This window comes from Lynx canadensis, chromosome B4 (genome assembly GCF_007474595.2).
Source record: "Lynx canadensis isolate LIC74 chromosome B4, mLynCan4.pri.v2, whole genome shotgun sequence".
Lineage (NCBI taxonomy): Eukaryota > Metazoa > Chordata > Mammalia > Carnivora > Felidae > Lynx > Lynx canadensis.
In genome coordinates this window covers 43,356,403-43,372,429 of record NC_044309.1, presented here as the reverse complement: position 1 = coordinate 43,372,429, position 16,027 = coordinate 43,356,403, and the positions used below count along the sequence as shown (strand labels likewise).

Sequence of the window (16,027 nt, the reverse complement as noted above, 5' to 3'; positions counted from 1 at the left end):
TAGCATCGGATATTGCTACTTTTCTCAGCAGCTTAAAAAATGTACCTTTTGGCAATCAGAATGATAACAGCTTTTTGGAGAGGTATTTTTCTGCCCAGTGCTAATTCCTATCTATCAACGCTTTCTGATACTGCGGTCAGCCCCGGGAGGGAAGTGCTAAATTAAATGAATGAGCTCTTAAGTGTTGCACAACTGTTTTCTTTGTTTTCTCTTGCTTCCTGTCCAACCTGTGCTGCTGATTCCAAAAACAGAGCAGCATCCAATGAACTTAAGAAGGAAGTTTTATATATAAAGCAATAACGCGCCCCTCCTTGCTCCAGAAGTAATGGGAGAGGCTATTCTACGTGTGATTGATGGGTCCCAGGTGACTTGTTCCAAAAAGTAACCGATCCTTTGTCGTGCCTGACTATAAAAGCAACAACGTACAGGGAAAGGCAGAGTGGAAGGAAGAAAAGAAAGTGGATAATTGGGGCAGCTAACATCGAATAAGAAGAGAGAGAGAGAGATTGAATATTTACCTTGAAGTCTTTATTGTTCAGACACTGCGATAAAATGGTGCCCACCATTTTTCTGAGCGCCTTCTTGCTTCATTTTACTGTTTCTGTGGCTTCAGAACCGTAAGGAAATGTATACTCTGTATTCTTACCCTGAGTCCTGGCAAAGTGACCGGGGGAAATGCGTGCTGTGTTAAAATATGATTCTACTTGACCGTTTCAACCTCTGAGACTGAGTGCTGGTTTGCCTTATAAATTTTAAACAAGCGTATGAGGGAATTAGGACCTTTTTCTTAAGATGCCTCTCTCTACATACTCAAGTTTATCCCAATGCTATGAAAAATGTTTCAGAAACATTTCAATACGTTAAAATTGTTCCTTATGCGTGTTCTGCATTTCTGCTACACTTGTTTAAAGCCTTGGTTACTTTCTTTGCACAGGCAATATATCCTATGGGTGTCCTCCGTGATGCAGAGTCATTCTACAGACAAGGCTTGTCTCCACCTTTCAAACCTTAACGAATCTGTATCCTTGAGTGTTGTCCTAGAATATGATGGATACAACACCACGATTTTTGACCAGTCTGTGGACGACGATAACTTCTACGCTTGTGCAGATTTCAAGGTGAGGCACTGAACTTGCCGTTTCCGAACTTCAGCGGGGGTGAGGAAATTATTACTGAAAAATTATTTTTAGAGAGGGGTCCCTGAGCGGCTCCGTCGGTTCAACGTCTGACTTCGGCTCGGAGATCATGATCTCATGGTTCGGGAGTTCGAGCCCCACATCAGGTTCACTCCCGTCAGTGCAGAGCCTGCTTGGCACCCTCTGTCCCCCTCTCTCTGCCCCTTCCCCAACTTGCGCTGTCTCGAAAACAAATAAGCATTAAAGCATTGCTTGTAGAGAGATAACAAACCTTGATTTTGGATGAAATGTGGAAGCTAGGGAATGGGATCAGAGACTTCCTGAGAGGCAAGAAACAAAAGGAAAATTTACCCATGCAACAAAACCTGTGAAATGCTGCCATTATTCTTTCATAGGCAGTGATAATCAAGCACAATCACTGTTCTTTGGATAGAACCGTTTAACAATATGAGGAAAGAAAATGCAGGTAAAAAGAAGCAAGATTGACAGTGAGGGCAACACACACACACACACACACAGAAAATAGAAGGCTAGCGGACGTAAAAATAAGTTTGTCAGAAACAGTCCTCATGCTAACTAAAGCAATTGTAAAAAGTGGTCTCCGAGTCTCCCTTTAAGACATAAGGTCCTCTCTAGAAGCTCGCGGCCTGAGAAGCCGATTTAAGACCTTGTTTACCGGCTCAATGTCTACAACTTGTTTTCCCATTCTCTGCTCTTTAACATGAACAGGTGTCTCAAAAGTCCTCTGAGCCGTTGGCCTTTGTGACATTGCGGGCTAAGGGAGAGACTCTTAAAATCTTCGAGAGGAGGTCCGTAGCACTCGCTTCAGAGGAGACCGTAACCTTTGTGCAGACAGATAAGCCCATCTATAAACCTGGACAGAAGGGTAAGTCAGTGTTCTTGTTTCCTTTGTTTCACTGGCCTCAGGAACACATTCCTCAAATTTAGAGCACCCCGAACGTGTGAATGTCAGTCTTAAGTTTATTCTGAATGTTATCGGATCACGGATTTCTCGAATTTCTACTGGCTGCCTAGGTCAGTTACGTAACAGTGCCCTCCAGCCCCAGGAACTGAATGCTTTCCTTCTTAAACTCGTGCGTGCCACTTTAAAAGTTTAAAAGTTCTAGTGACAGACTTTCGTAATAAAATGGGTACGAGCCTGGGATGCAAAATGTTTGGTTTCACTTCTTGCTCCATAACTTACCAGTTGGGCCAGCTAAGTAAATCTCTGTGTAGACTCAGTCTTTTCATCCGTAGAATGGAGGGAATAAAAATGCCTCCCTTCCGGAAATAGTGTGAGAATAAAATGGGACAGTCAATGTAAAATAGGACCTAGCACAAAGACTCCTTATTATTATTATTATTCATGCCAGTAGAAATAATCACTAATCTGATAACCTAAGCAGAGTTCTTCTATTTTCTGTAGTATTGTGGTAAGTAAAAGGTGGCAGAAAGAACACCAAACTAGGATTCTGAACTGGGGTGGTTTTTGTTTTGGCCGTACCAATAAATTATTGGATTTCGCCAAGGAAATTCTGCTCTTTGAGATCTTTAGCTTTCTCATTTGTAAAATTAGGGGGTTGGATGACAGCATCTATGTATTTTCTTCTAATATTACATATTTGTATGATTTATTTTGAAAAGAAATAAAAGAATTAAAACAGCATTCCTATAGTGAGATTTTTTTCCCTGCATTGTATTCTCTCTGTACTTATTAAAATGTTATAATGACAGTTATGTATATAAAGGTAGTTAAAATGATCTTTCTGGAATTCTGCTAAAATTAATTTAATGTTTGCCAACGTTACTATACTTTTCCGGAAAATTATGTTTAACTTCTGCTATACATACTTCACATTTTTCTTTCTCCAGTTAATTCTGGCACCAATTTTTTATAACGTTTATTTATTTTGAGAGAGAGAGAAAGCACATGTGTGCATGCGCGCACATATGCAAGCCGGGGAGGGTCAGAGAGAGGGAGAGAGATTCCATAGCGGGCCCCCCACTGTCAGTGCAGAGCCCGATGTGGGGCTTGAACTCACAAACCGTGAGATCATGACCTGAGGCAAAATCGAAAGTCAGATGCTCAACTGACTGAGCCACGCAGGTGCCCCGAGGCACCAATTTTTAAGGTGTTCCTGTGGGCCATTTAGGGCAAAACTTTCCAGTTGGTGGTAGCAGCTTTGGTAATAATAGAGCATCGTCAACAGTCAACAGAGGAATTACAAATGTGTAACGAGAGCTCTTTCCAAATAGAACCCAAATTTCAAAGGGTCACATCAGAGCTAGGGGACACAGGGCAGCATTCCGTGACAGCAAGACAATTAATTGCTATGTCTATTTACAAGCATTCATACCTGGGAGAAAAACAAGAAAAAAATATTGTCCCTTCTTCCTCTTTTCTTTTAGTTCAAATTCGCATCGTGACGCTGGATACCAAGTTCAGACCTGTTGAGGAATTGGTGAGTTCATTAATTTCTAATGGTACAATGAAATTGAAGCAAAGTAAACAAATCTATTACCATCTAAAGTGTCACCAGGAGGTTTTCCATAAGTATGGAAATTGATTCTAACATGGAATACTGTACAGGTGGAGTTTCAATGCTGACCCCCAAATTTAGAACTTGTCTTTATTGGGAGTTAGTTTGTACTTCTTTAGGGCTTTTCATCATATAAGGGGGAAAAAATGGGTTGCATGGAACCTGCTTTCCACTTCCCTGATGAGGTTCGGGATCTCTCACATTTGGGGTTTCCTTGGCACGCTTAGCTATGGAAACTTTGTCTTCTGCGAAACTTAAGGCTGTCTCAACACGAAGCCAGATGATCTTAATAATGCAATATCTGGCAAAAAAAGAAAAAAAAGCACTATTACAATATTAACCTGCATTTTTTTCTTTTCAGTATCCGTTGATCACACTTCAGGTAAGCAATCTGCTTTATCACACTCGTTATTTTGAATATTCAGATAAATAAGGATGTGTGTGTGTGTGTGTGTGTGTGTGTGCATGTGTGTGTAGTTTTCATGACATGTAGTTAGAAAGTAAGGGAACTGAAATAAGGGGAAGAGAAATCTTTATCTACTTACAATGTAAGGCATCAGCCGAAGATGTAAATAAAAAGCTGCCACTTTTCACATCCTAATTCAGCTAGTGTTCCACTGAAAGCACCAGAAAGCTTAACCAACATTGGTTTAAATGAGTAAAAGTTTTATTGTTTTCACAAACCACTAAGTCTGAGTGCAGGCACTTTAAGGTTGGGACAAGAACAACATAATATTACGAAGGATCCGGGCTTCTTCTACTTAACCTCTCTGCTGGCCTCAGTGTGTTGTTTTATTCTCAAGGCCAGCCGCATCTGATTCTTTTAGAAATAATGTCTACTCGGTGACTTCTGCTTACATTTCATTGGCCAAGCTGGTTACATTGGTCATTTCATTGGCCAACTTGGTTACATTGGTCATAGGGACAATCCTTACTGAAAGGAAGCCTGGAAAATTAATTTAGTTTTCTAGGCTTTCTTGTAGAGGAAAGAAAAAAAAATTAAATTAAGTGAGTAGTAAATAATGTTTTTGTTTCTTTGTAGAAATCTTTTTATCAGGAATTCTTTAATCACAACTGGTTGATATCTTTTTTTTTTTTTCAACGTTTATTTATTTTTGGGACAGAGAGAGACAGAGCATGAACGGGGGAGGGGCGGAGAGAGAGGGAGACACAGAATCGGAAACAGGCTCCAGGCTCTGAGCCATCAGCCCAGAGCCTGACGCGGGGCTCGAACTCACGGACCGCGAGATTGTGACCTGGCTGAAGTCGGACGTTTAACCGACTGCGCCACCCAGGCGCCCCTGCAACTGGTTGATATCTTTAAATAGGCTTATGGAAGCAGGCTCACATAAGGTGCAATGTGCTAAAAATAAATAAAGGAGAAAATGTAGAACTCCCATTAAACAGCTCTTGCATGCAGTGTGTAAATTCATAACCAGTTTATTTATAGACCAAATAAACACCAGTGACAAATAGAAGTATTTGCTAGAAGAAATCCCTCCTTATGCATCTGTTGGAGTGGGTCCACTCTACCGTGGAAAGCACTACTCTGGAGCAGGCACATTGCGTTTTATTTTTTTTTTTTAATTTTTTTTGTGTTTAATTTTATATTTGAGAGAGAGAGTGAGACAGAGTGTGAGCAGGGGAGGGGCAGAGAGACAGAGACAGAATCTGAAGCAGGCTCCAGGCTCTGAGCTGTAACACAGGGCCCGGCAAGGGGCTCGAACTCACGAGCAGTGAGAGCATGACCTGAGCCAAAGTCAGATGCTTAACCGACTGAGCCACCCAGGTGCCCCTGTGTTTTATTTTTTTTTAACGTTTATTTATTTTTGAGACAGAGAGAGACAGAGCATGAACGGGGGAGGGGCAGAGAGAGGGAGACACAGAATCTGAAACAGGCTCCAGGCTCCGAGCGGTCAGCACAGAGCCCGACGTGGGGCTCGAACTCACAGACTGTGAGATCATGACCTGAGCCGAAGCCGGCCGGCCGCTCAACCAACTGAGCCACCCAGGTGCCGAACCCCTGTGTTTTAAACTTGTTAACTATGGAACTCTGGTTCAGAAAGACAAAAATCCAAAGCAATAGTTAGAGATTGTTGTTCTTATCCTTTTGGGGCTTAACAGAGACATACTGTAATATTGAATTTGTATACCCGAGGAAGTTATGTTATTGTTACAGTGTGAGATATTAGTGCAATAAAACGGTAGTTTTCTTTACTTCCAATAACTATAGAAGGTACTCAGAATAAAGAAGGAAAGGATAATACTCTTCATGATCTCTAATTTTATTTCTTCTTTATTTCTAGGATCCTCAACACAATAGGATTTTTCAGTGGCAAAATGTGACCTCCTTTCAAAACATTACCCAACTCTCATTCCAACTGATTTCAGAACCAATATTTGGAGATTACTCTATTATCGTGAAAGAAAAATCAGGAAGGACATTGACACACCAATTTACTGTTGATAGATATGGTAATGAATTACTACTTATGGTTGTTTCCTTATAAAGGAAGAGTTCAAAGGGCTGAACAATTTTTATGTTAGATTTAGGCAAAAGATTTAGGTGAGGCTTGATTTGATTTTCTGCCATTTTCCTTTCTTGGGGTTTTCTGCTTTATCATCCTTCCTTCTTGCCCCGTATCCTTATTCTAACCCCTGACCTTCCTACCTGGGAAATGTCTCATCTTCTAGAATCCAGACAATCTTCTAAGACGATCTAAATGATTACGATAAATAACAGGGAAGAGAGAGAAGTTCTGAGAACAGGGAAGATAAAGGAAAGGCCCTATCACTTATTGGTGCCACACACAGAATTTGGGGCAATTGAAATGTGGGCTATCGAGATGCATACATAGGAAAATGTTGTGCACAGAAACCTACCTAGTTACATGATTAGTTACGTGATTGCCATAAGTTTTTCTCACCAGTGATTGTAGGGGCTGAAGTCTATTTCTTTTTGTTTCCAGTGTTGCCCAGGTTTGAAGTTAAGGTCAGTGCACCACAAACAGTAACTATTTCGGATGATGAATTCCAAGTGAATGTATGTGCTAAGTAAGTATTCAGGAGATTTGACTCCAACGGTCAATATAGAGCTCAGAAAGAATGAGAAATGAGATTATCCATGTAACTTTATTTATATGCTTCCTTTAAGATTGTTAGAGAAAGAGTGAATTCTCATTGTAAAATATTTTAAAAACAAAGAAAACCATAAGAAATTACCTGTAATTAATTCTGCTGATTGCCATTTACCTTGTAAGGTATTTTTTTTTTTTCAACGTTTATTTATTTTTGGGACAGAGAGAGACAGAGCATGAACGGGGGAGGGGCAGAGAGAGAGGGAGACACAGAATCGGAAACAGGCTCCAGGCTCTGAGCCATCAGCCCAGAGCCCGACGCGGGGCTCGAACTGACGGACCGCGAGATCGTGACCTGGCTGAAGTCGGACGCTTAACCGACTGCGCCACCCAGGCGCCCCATTACCTTGTAAGGTATTTTCTTCTAGTCTTGTATGAATCTTTTCATATTCATCAACTACAATCATCCTTTTCTATACACTATAATTAAGAAAATACGTCTTCATATTCAGCTCATCTTTTACGAATTCCAATTCCTTGCTGCATAGACATAACTCTATGTGGCCATACCAAATTAACTCTTCTTTATTACATAACATGGAGGCTATTCAATTTTTTTCCATACTATTATAGTATATGTCTTTGTGTATAAGTGTATAAGAAGTATCTTCTGAATTAAAAACGATGTACTTAAGATGTCCAGAAGTGGAATTGTCAAGACAGAATGTATAACATTCTTTTAGTTTTTTGATTGCCATATTACTCACTAAATACGTTGCATCAGTGTAAAGTTCCAGCAGCTGATACAGAAGTACCTGCCTCACTGAATCTTCACTATCATTGATATTTTCATTTTAAATAAAAAAGAAACTCTTCAAAATGTCATAGTGGGAAAAAAGGTATTTTTAACAATTAGAATTAATTTGAATCCTCCTCGCATGAAAAAAAATCCTGTATGATTTTAGAAATTTTAGTTTTCTTTTTGGGAAATTATTTTGAATGCCTTTTACATTTTTAAGAGTATGATGCCTTTTCTCAAATTTCTAATAATAATTAATATAGTTAATATTTATTGAATGCCAATTTCTGTGCTGAGCATTGCCCTTATTATATTCTTACCCCCATGCTATGTGATAGGAGCTATTATCATCTTTGTTTTAGAAAAAAAAGATAACAAGACACAGAGAACTGAAATAATTTATCAACAGTAATGGCGCCTTTTGATGGCCAACTTAGGATTTAGACCAATACTATTTGACTTCAGAAGTACTCTTCTAACCAAGACCTCTGTTATAATTTATATAAACAATTAAAAATTTTAATATATGACATATTTGTTCCAACTTTTTATTTAATTGGTGACATGGAAATAGTTTGCTTTAGAGCATTTTCAGAGGATTTCAAAGTAGATTTTGACTTTCAAAATAGTCTTGAGCAGAGTCAAGATACTTTAAAGATATATTGGGTGAAAGGCTGACAGTATCTACAATGTTCTTTGGACTCTAGTACAACTTTACGAACATTTTCTTGTTTTGGTGAAGAGTAGCTGACACGTGCTAGAATTTCATAAACGTAATATATGAAAGATGTAGATATGTGTGCTAAAAATAAGGAGGTAATCAAATAAGCTTCAAAAAATCCAGGCTTCTAAACTAGTTTCACTCATAAAATCCCACACAAGCCAGAATTGTCAGTGGGATTAATACCTATAATTTATCTGCCCAGGGGTATGCTAAAAAAAAAGTACGACACAGATATCAGGAGAGCCAAAGTATTTATCAAGTATCGTCTTCATAGGAGACTTGCTAAACTAACTGTTGATACAGAATTGGGAGTTCTCAAAAACTTCTTGAATGTTACCTTTCATTTAGATTTGACGTGACATGGTATTCAGTTATCAGCAATCATGATGCCCTGCAACAGGACCAGGCAGTTGAGACAGAAGTTCTCGTGGCTACAGAAATATTTCTGGGCAGGTTACAGGAACAGGATGAATAAAATCAGTATGTCTAGGAGTGAACATCCATGCGTGAGTTGCCTAATTCAGGTCGCACGCACTACGTCTGTGCATTGTTTCTTCAGGACTCCCTGGCACTTAACTTGAGAAAACAACAGCAAGCCAGGGTATTTTGGCAAACGGCCCCCTTTTAGCAAACAGGGAAGAAAACGCGCCTGTAGGCAAAGACACCTTAATAAACCACATTAGTATCCACCAAAAGCTTTTCAAATCACAAAGGGAAAATGTTTATTCTTTCTGATCTGTACGAACATTTAAACTACATATTTCACAGGCATGTGTTAACCCCCAGAAAATATGACAATGAGAGTTTTATTTTGTAAGCAAAAGACAGTAAGAGGCAATAATAAGATACGTTCAGGTGTGTCACCTGTGGCCTGATCTGAGTCTTGCCGCTGTGTTATATGTAATTGATCTTTAAAGCTCACGGATGATTTTAGCGATTTGGCTCGAATCGAATTCTCAGAAGCATTGACAATTTTTAAGTAGGGAGAGAAAAGCAACTTAGTGGAAGAGCCCGGACTGTGGGAAGGGAGGAAGATCAGAGTTTGAATTTCAATTCCGTATCTTACAACGTAGGCGAGTTGCTTGATCTCAGTTCACTAATCGGCACAATGACATTATACGCCTACGTCTCAGCATTGCTTAAAAAATAAATTAGATCATCTGTGTAACCACCAGATACATAGTAGTGCCCAACAATTAGAAAAAAAATATTATCATCGATAAATTTAATTATTTTCAGTTTTACTACTTACTAATTTCACAGGTGCTATGTTTTTCTAAATGAAGCAATCCTCAAATAACAAAAAATTTCAAATCAACTATATTTGCCTTTGATTGAAATTAAAAAAAAAACAACCCACCTTGTGTTGTGGTTTTTTTGTGTGTTTTAGGAGAAAATGAGATATTTATTTAATCTCACCCCACAAGACATACTTTTGATCAAAATTTATCTGTTTATGCCAATCTTCATACCTGCTACATTTGTTGGATGTACAATGAGAATTGTTGTTTAAAGTATTGATCTGGGGGAGCCTGGGTGGTTCATTCGGTTAAGTGTCCAACTTTGGCTCAGGTGATGCTCTTCCGGTTTGTGAGTCACAGACCAATGTCGGGCTCTGGGCTGATCGCTCAGAGCCTGGAGCCTGCTTCAGGTTCTGTCTCTCCTTCTCTCTCTGCCCCTCCCCTGCTCGCACTCTGTCTCTCTCTCTCTCAAAAATAAATAAATATAAAAAATTTTTTTTAAGTATTGATCTGGAAGTATTTTAAGATCCTAAATAATCCAGGAGTGCCTGGGTGGCTCAGTCGGTTAAGCCTCTGACTCTTGGTTTTGGCTCAGGTCATGATCTCACGGTCTCTTGAGTTCGAGCCCCACATCGGGCTCCAAGATGACAGTGCGGAGCCCGCTTGGGATTCTCTGTCTCCCTCTCTCTGCCCCTCCCCTACTTGCACTATCTCTGCCTCTCTCAAAATATAAATAAACTTAAAAAAAAATCCTAATAATCCACATGTTACTTAGATCCATATATATTTTCTGCTAAAAAAAAATGGTGCTGCAGACAAATTTTATAATATTTCTATCAGGCTAAAATGTAATTTAAAAAACTCGATGTGATCATTAAATCCCTTTTGCTGAGACCTTAGGTTCTACATTTCCCTGAATTTGATTTTTGTTTTCTTTTAAGTAAGCTCTGTGCCCAACGTGGGGCTTGAACTCACAGTGCTGAGATCAGCCGACACATGCTATATCAACTGAGCTAACCAGGCACCCCTTGAGTTTGATTTTTAAAAAGGCAGCCGAATCCTCATAACAGATCACATGCCTAATTGAACTCAAATTCTGTGGGGAAGATAGCACTAATAGATGATGATTGCTAATAGAATTCAGTCATTGGGGTAGCCATTCGTTCCGGATTTCATATACAATTTCTGAAAAAGCCCATAAAAGAGGCCCATGGTATTGTTCGTCTATAATTGTCACTACACTTTCTCCTACCAGGTACACCTATGGCCAGCCGGTGCAAGGAAAAGCTCAAATCCGGGTGTGCAGAAAATTCTTTTCCTCCGAGAACTGTGAGAACAACAACAATGAAATATGTGAACAATTTATCGCGCAGGTACAGATCATTATTATTATTGTCATTATCATTATATTTCATTATTATTCTTTCTTCAATTCTGTAGAGAAGGAAAAATCCTCCCTCTACCCTTTAAAGTCTTCCACTGGACTAAATAGAATTAAGTTTACATGAAACAGGTTAACAGGAGAAAAAAAACCCAAAGTTTTACTAGGTACATACAGCGGTCCCATAATGAAATTGAGGTCCAAAAAGATGACCAAGGCAAGCAGCTTTTATACTTTTTGACAGAGGGACAATAAATTTGTGAGGAATTGACAGGATAAAGAAAACAGGTGTTTGTAAGCTTTAATTAGTAAGGAATTCGAATTGGAATTTGGGTCGAGGTAGTAGATTAGAAAAAAACCAACAAGGTTTTTTGAGGGGTTTTTTGGTTTTTTTTTTTTTTTCTAGAGCTTTCTTGGCTTTAAAGTACCTGTCTCTGGTGGTAAGGATGTCTTTTTACTTTTTAGTGCAGCGAGGGTGCCTTTCACCTGGGAGTTTTTTTCCCTTCTTTCAGGGGGACCAAGGAGGATCTAAGTGTCCTTGCACCGGCTCTTTCTTAAGTAACTTTTATGTAAAATAATCAATATGCCTTGGAGCGCCTGGGTGGCTCAGTAAGTTAAGTGTCCGACTTTTGATTTTGACTCAGGTCACGATCTCATGGCCGTGAGATCGAGCCCACATCAGGCTCTGTGCTGACAGCATGGACCCTACTTTGAATGCTTTCTCCCTCTCTCTCTATCCCTCCCCTTCTCTCTCTCTCTCTCTTTCTCAGTAAGTAAACATATAAAATAAAATAATAAAATGAAATTAAAATAAAATGAAATTAAATGATAAAATAAAATAAAATATCGATATGCCCACGTGGCATGTTTGGGGGGACCTGACCTTGGCCCCTACAATTCCATTTATAAAAGGGACTTAAAAACATTATTTTCATTTTGTGGGTAATGGAGGCTGCAGCTAGATAAGGTGAAGAATAAGGAGCAAATACAACGTCCACCAATAGTCTCTTTCTCTAGGCCATGTAAATGGTTACCCACCTATGGATTCATAGAATTTTTAAACTTGAAAAACCTTATTGGTTTTCTTGTTTTATATACCGTCTAGATGATCTCTCTGGTCTTCCCATGTGGAATCATTAGTCATCTGTTAAATTAACAAATCCCTGATAGGACCCACCATGCAATCTAGAATTGTCCTTGTGAAAAAAGTTCATTCGCACACACCTGCGATTCGGAGTACCTACCTGCTAATCTCAGTAAATAATCCTGCCCATTTATTTGAGGATCAACTTAGGACCTTGAAAATGAGATTTGCATATATTTCAGTTTATAATTTAAGTCTGATTGTCCTGAAGTGACTCACCAAATTGATGAACATCAATTGTTTAAATATCGAGATTTGCTAAAGACAAGCAGAACTCCTGTAGATAAGAATTGCAGGCAAAGAAAGGCTGAGTCGAATTCTTCCATATCAGCAGTGCAGTTTTCTGTAGTGTGATTTTAATGTAATTTAGTCATTTTACCAAGTGATGGGTGTTCTCTCAGCAAATGGCTTTTTGCTCCCCAGTGTGACAAATATAGCAATAAATAATCTGCTAAAACTATCTTTCTATATCAGTGGTTTTATGTATTTCATACAGATTCCTTCGCATGGGTTTCATGAATCAAAGTAGATGATAGATAGAGAGAGAGAGAGAGATGATAGAATCACACACAATTTTACATTTGAAAAATATTGTCAAAAAAAATTTTAAGCATTTAAAATTCCTGTCAGCAATGTGTGAGAGGACTATAGTTCCCAAGTTACTGCCTGCAATATATATAGCAGGTTTTAAAATGTTGCCATTTTGAAAGAAGTTTATTTTGCTTTAATTGGTATTATTTGTGAATTTGAGTGTATTTTCATATTTTTGTTATGAGTTTGAATTTGTTCTTTGAAGAATTCTTAATGATCCTTGTTTTCCCTGTTTGTGTGAAACTGAAACTTTCTTTTAGTATAAATATTGCCCTCTATCCCCTAAGCAAATATTTTTTCAAGTCTGTTATTTAAATATTGACTTTGATTGTGTTATTTTTGAAATACCAAAGTTCCTGATGTTTACAGGTTCTCAGCCTTAGAAAAAGTTCTCACCTATCCCCATGTTGTACGTGTAGCTATCTAAGCGTGATTTTAACATTTTAAAAATTTCTCTAATCAACATAAAGTAGTTTTTATTATGTTGTAAAATAACACATTTCGTTTTCTTCTAAATGGATACTAAGTTGTATTAGCATCTAATCTTATACAACTTTGGTCTCCCTCTTTATTCTAAATAGTGCTCGTAAAAGGTTATTCTGTTTTGTTGGACTTCCTCTTACTTTTGTTTTATTATTTCCTTTCTGATACTATTTTTTTGTTCCTAAATCATTTATTTTTTTTTATTTTTTTTATGTTTTATTTCTTATATTTGAGAGAGACAGACAGAGGGACAGAGCACAGGTGGGGTGGAACAAAGAGAGAGGGAGACAGAATCTGAAGCAGGCTCCAGGTTCTAAGCGGTTAGCACAGAGCCTGATGAAGGGCTCGAACTCATGAGCCATGAGATCATGACCTGAGCCAAAGGAGGATGCCCAACCGACTGAGCCACCCAGGCGCCCCTAAATCATTTATTTAAAAAAAAATTTTTTTAACGTTTATTTATTTTTGAGACAGAGAGAGATAGAGCATGAACGGGGGAGGGTCAGAGAGAGAGGGAGGCACAGAATCTGAAACAGGCTCCAGGCTCTGAGCAGTCAGCACAGAGCCCGACACGGGGCTCAAACTCACATACCGCGAGATCGTGACCTGAGCCGAAGTCAGACGCTTAACCGACTGAGCCACCCAGGCGCCCCTATCATTTATTTTTATAATCATCATATTCTTTCTTTTCCCTGAAATTTTAGTTTATTTTGGTGGTTTTAAAAAATGTTGTTTCTTCTCCTTAAAAACATTGTGTTTTACTTTCTCTTTTAACCATAGCTTAATACCATAGATTTTGATGCAAAACACTTTTTTCCTTGTCTTTAATGTCGAGATTCTTATTGATTTACATTATATTTTCTCTTTGACTCAGGTATTACTGAAAAATGGTTTTTTTCTTAATTTCAAGGCATGTAAGATTCTTTTGATTACATTTTATTTTCATTTTTTTAATTTTTAATTTTTGTTTTTTTAGAGAGAGAAAGAACGCGTGAATGGGGGGGGAGGAGCAGAGAGAGAGAGAGAGAGGGAGGGAGAGAATCTTAAGCAGGCTCCACATCCAGAGCAGAGCCCAAGGTAGGGCTCGATCTCACGACCTTGGGATCATGACCTGAGCTGAAATCAAGTGTCAGACGTTCAAGCAACTGAGCCACCCAGGTGCCTCTGTCATTTCTTTGTAATTTGATTGTATTATAAATAGACAAAGTAAAACTGCCTGTTTTTGTTGTTGTTAACATTATAGTTGATGGTTCAGAGGAGCACATGTTCTGGGATCAGAATGCCTAGCTACCACTTTCTATCTGTGTGACCTTGGGCAGATTATATATTTCAGTTTATTCATCCATATAATGGTGATGACAATCGAGTCTACTCATGTGGTAGTTTTGAGAGTCAGATGAATTGATCTATCCCTCTACCATTTTAAATTTAGAATTAATAGTACCGTTCATTTTATTTTTTTTAATTTTTTTTTAATGTTTATTTATTTTTGAGACAGAGAGAGACAGAGCATGAACAGGGGAGGGGCAGAGAGAGAGGGAGACACAGAATCTGAAACAGGCTCCAGGCTCTGAGCTGTCAGCACAGAGCCCGACGCGGGGCTCGAACTCACGGACCGTGAGATCATGACCTGAGCTGAAGTCGGACGCTTAACTGACTGAGCCACCCAGGCGCCCCAGTACCGTTCATTTTAAAATATAAGTAGATCTACGTTTCTCTCGTTCCTGATGTCACCAATGAAAGATCATCTATAGATTTGTTCTTCATTTTAAATAACAATTTACCTTAAAAAGAGTTCTTGTGTGACACACTTGAAGACTCAAGATGATTTTAATCTCTAATTCTTAAAATAGGATTCTCATCTTTAATTTATTGCCATCTACATTGTTGTCAGTAGAATATCCCTGAAGTCTGTAAAATACACATTACCTCCTTCACTTGTAATTGCTGATGGACTCCCAGCCCTTCTTTTGGAATTCTTGGTCATTTCAACAAGTTTGTGAGATGACACCATGGGGTGATGGGGGAAGGTAGAAATCTGTGCTAAAAGTCTAGATCCCTTTAAGACCTTTGAATCCCTAATCTTTTCACTATACCTTCTCTTCATTTTTCAGTTGAGAAACGGTTGTGTGACTCAAATTGTGAATACGAAAGTCTTCCAACTCTACCGCTCAGGATTTTTCATGTCATTTCAAACCGCTGTAACAGTTACGGAATTTGGGACAGGTAATGATCATGTTTTATGGGCAACCTGGGGGTATATGCAGCTTCCTAGGGAGAAGTGTATCTAGTAAGCAAGATTCACCAAACAGAGATCAATAATTGTTCCACATAGTAAAGTAGAGTACATTTACCAATAGGTCGACTTGAAGGTTGCTTCTGAAAAAAGATTTTCCTCGTAATGTTTAAAATAAACTTATTATGTAAATGTTACAGGTTTATATCTACTTCTGTGCCTGTGCCAGACAGAGATTTCTTCTGAAGTAGCAAGCTAAGCTAATAAAATAGGCACTCTTTTTAATTTTGGGTAAATCAGTTGATAACCAATTGACCGGGTCTGAGCTTTGATTTAATACAAAAGTTCACAATCTACAGCTAGAATGTCAAACCCAGCTCCACGCTTCTTTATGTAAAGTTTACTAGAACACGACCCCATTCGTTTGCCTTGCTTAACAGCTAAAATACGAAAGTTGTGTAGCTTATGGTTCACAAGCTTAGAATAATAACTGTGAGGTCCTCTTCACAGAAGTTTGTCAACTTCTGATTTAATACAAATGGAGACATTTGCGGGTATAAAATGTCATTGAGAAATTTACAAGATGGCACATGAGTGCTCAATAAGTCATTGTTAAAAGAATAACAAAGAAAAAGAGGAAAGTGGAATTTAATTTGGAGTGGAGAAAGCCAGATT

General features: G+C 38.5%; 1 protein-coding gene across 2 annotated transcripts in view; it reads left to right on the top strand.

The window, feature by feature from the left end:
- The first annotated feature begins 334 nt into the window (after window positions 1-334).
- LOC115518323 (ovostatin homolog 2-like) overlaps window positions 335-16,027 on the top strand; it is a 56,280-nt gene continuing 40,587 nt past the window's right edge. For both annotated transcript variants that reach the window (XM_030321759.2, XM_030321760.1), the window contains exons 1-9: window positions 335-617; window positions 935-1,118; window positions 1,866-2,022; window positions 3,546-3,598; window positions 4,038-4,058; window positions 5,983-6,151; window positions 6,646-6,730; window positions 10,773-10,890; window positions 15,231-15,342. In XM_030321759.2, the coding sequence (XP_030177619.1) occupies window positions 553-617; window positions 935-1,118; window positions 1,866-2,022; window positions 3,546-3,598; window positions 4,038-4,058; window positions 5,983-6,151; window positions 6,646-6,730; window positions 10,773-10,890; window positions 15,231-15,342 (964 nt within the window). In that variant the 5' untranslated portion in view covers window positions 335-552. The remainder of the gene's footprint in view (window positions 618-934; window positions 1,119-1,865; window positions 2,023-3,545; window positions 3,599-4,037; window positions 4,059-5,982; window positions 6,152-6,645; window positions 6,731-10,772; window positions 10,891-15,230; window positions 15,343-16,027) is intronic.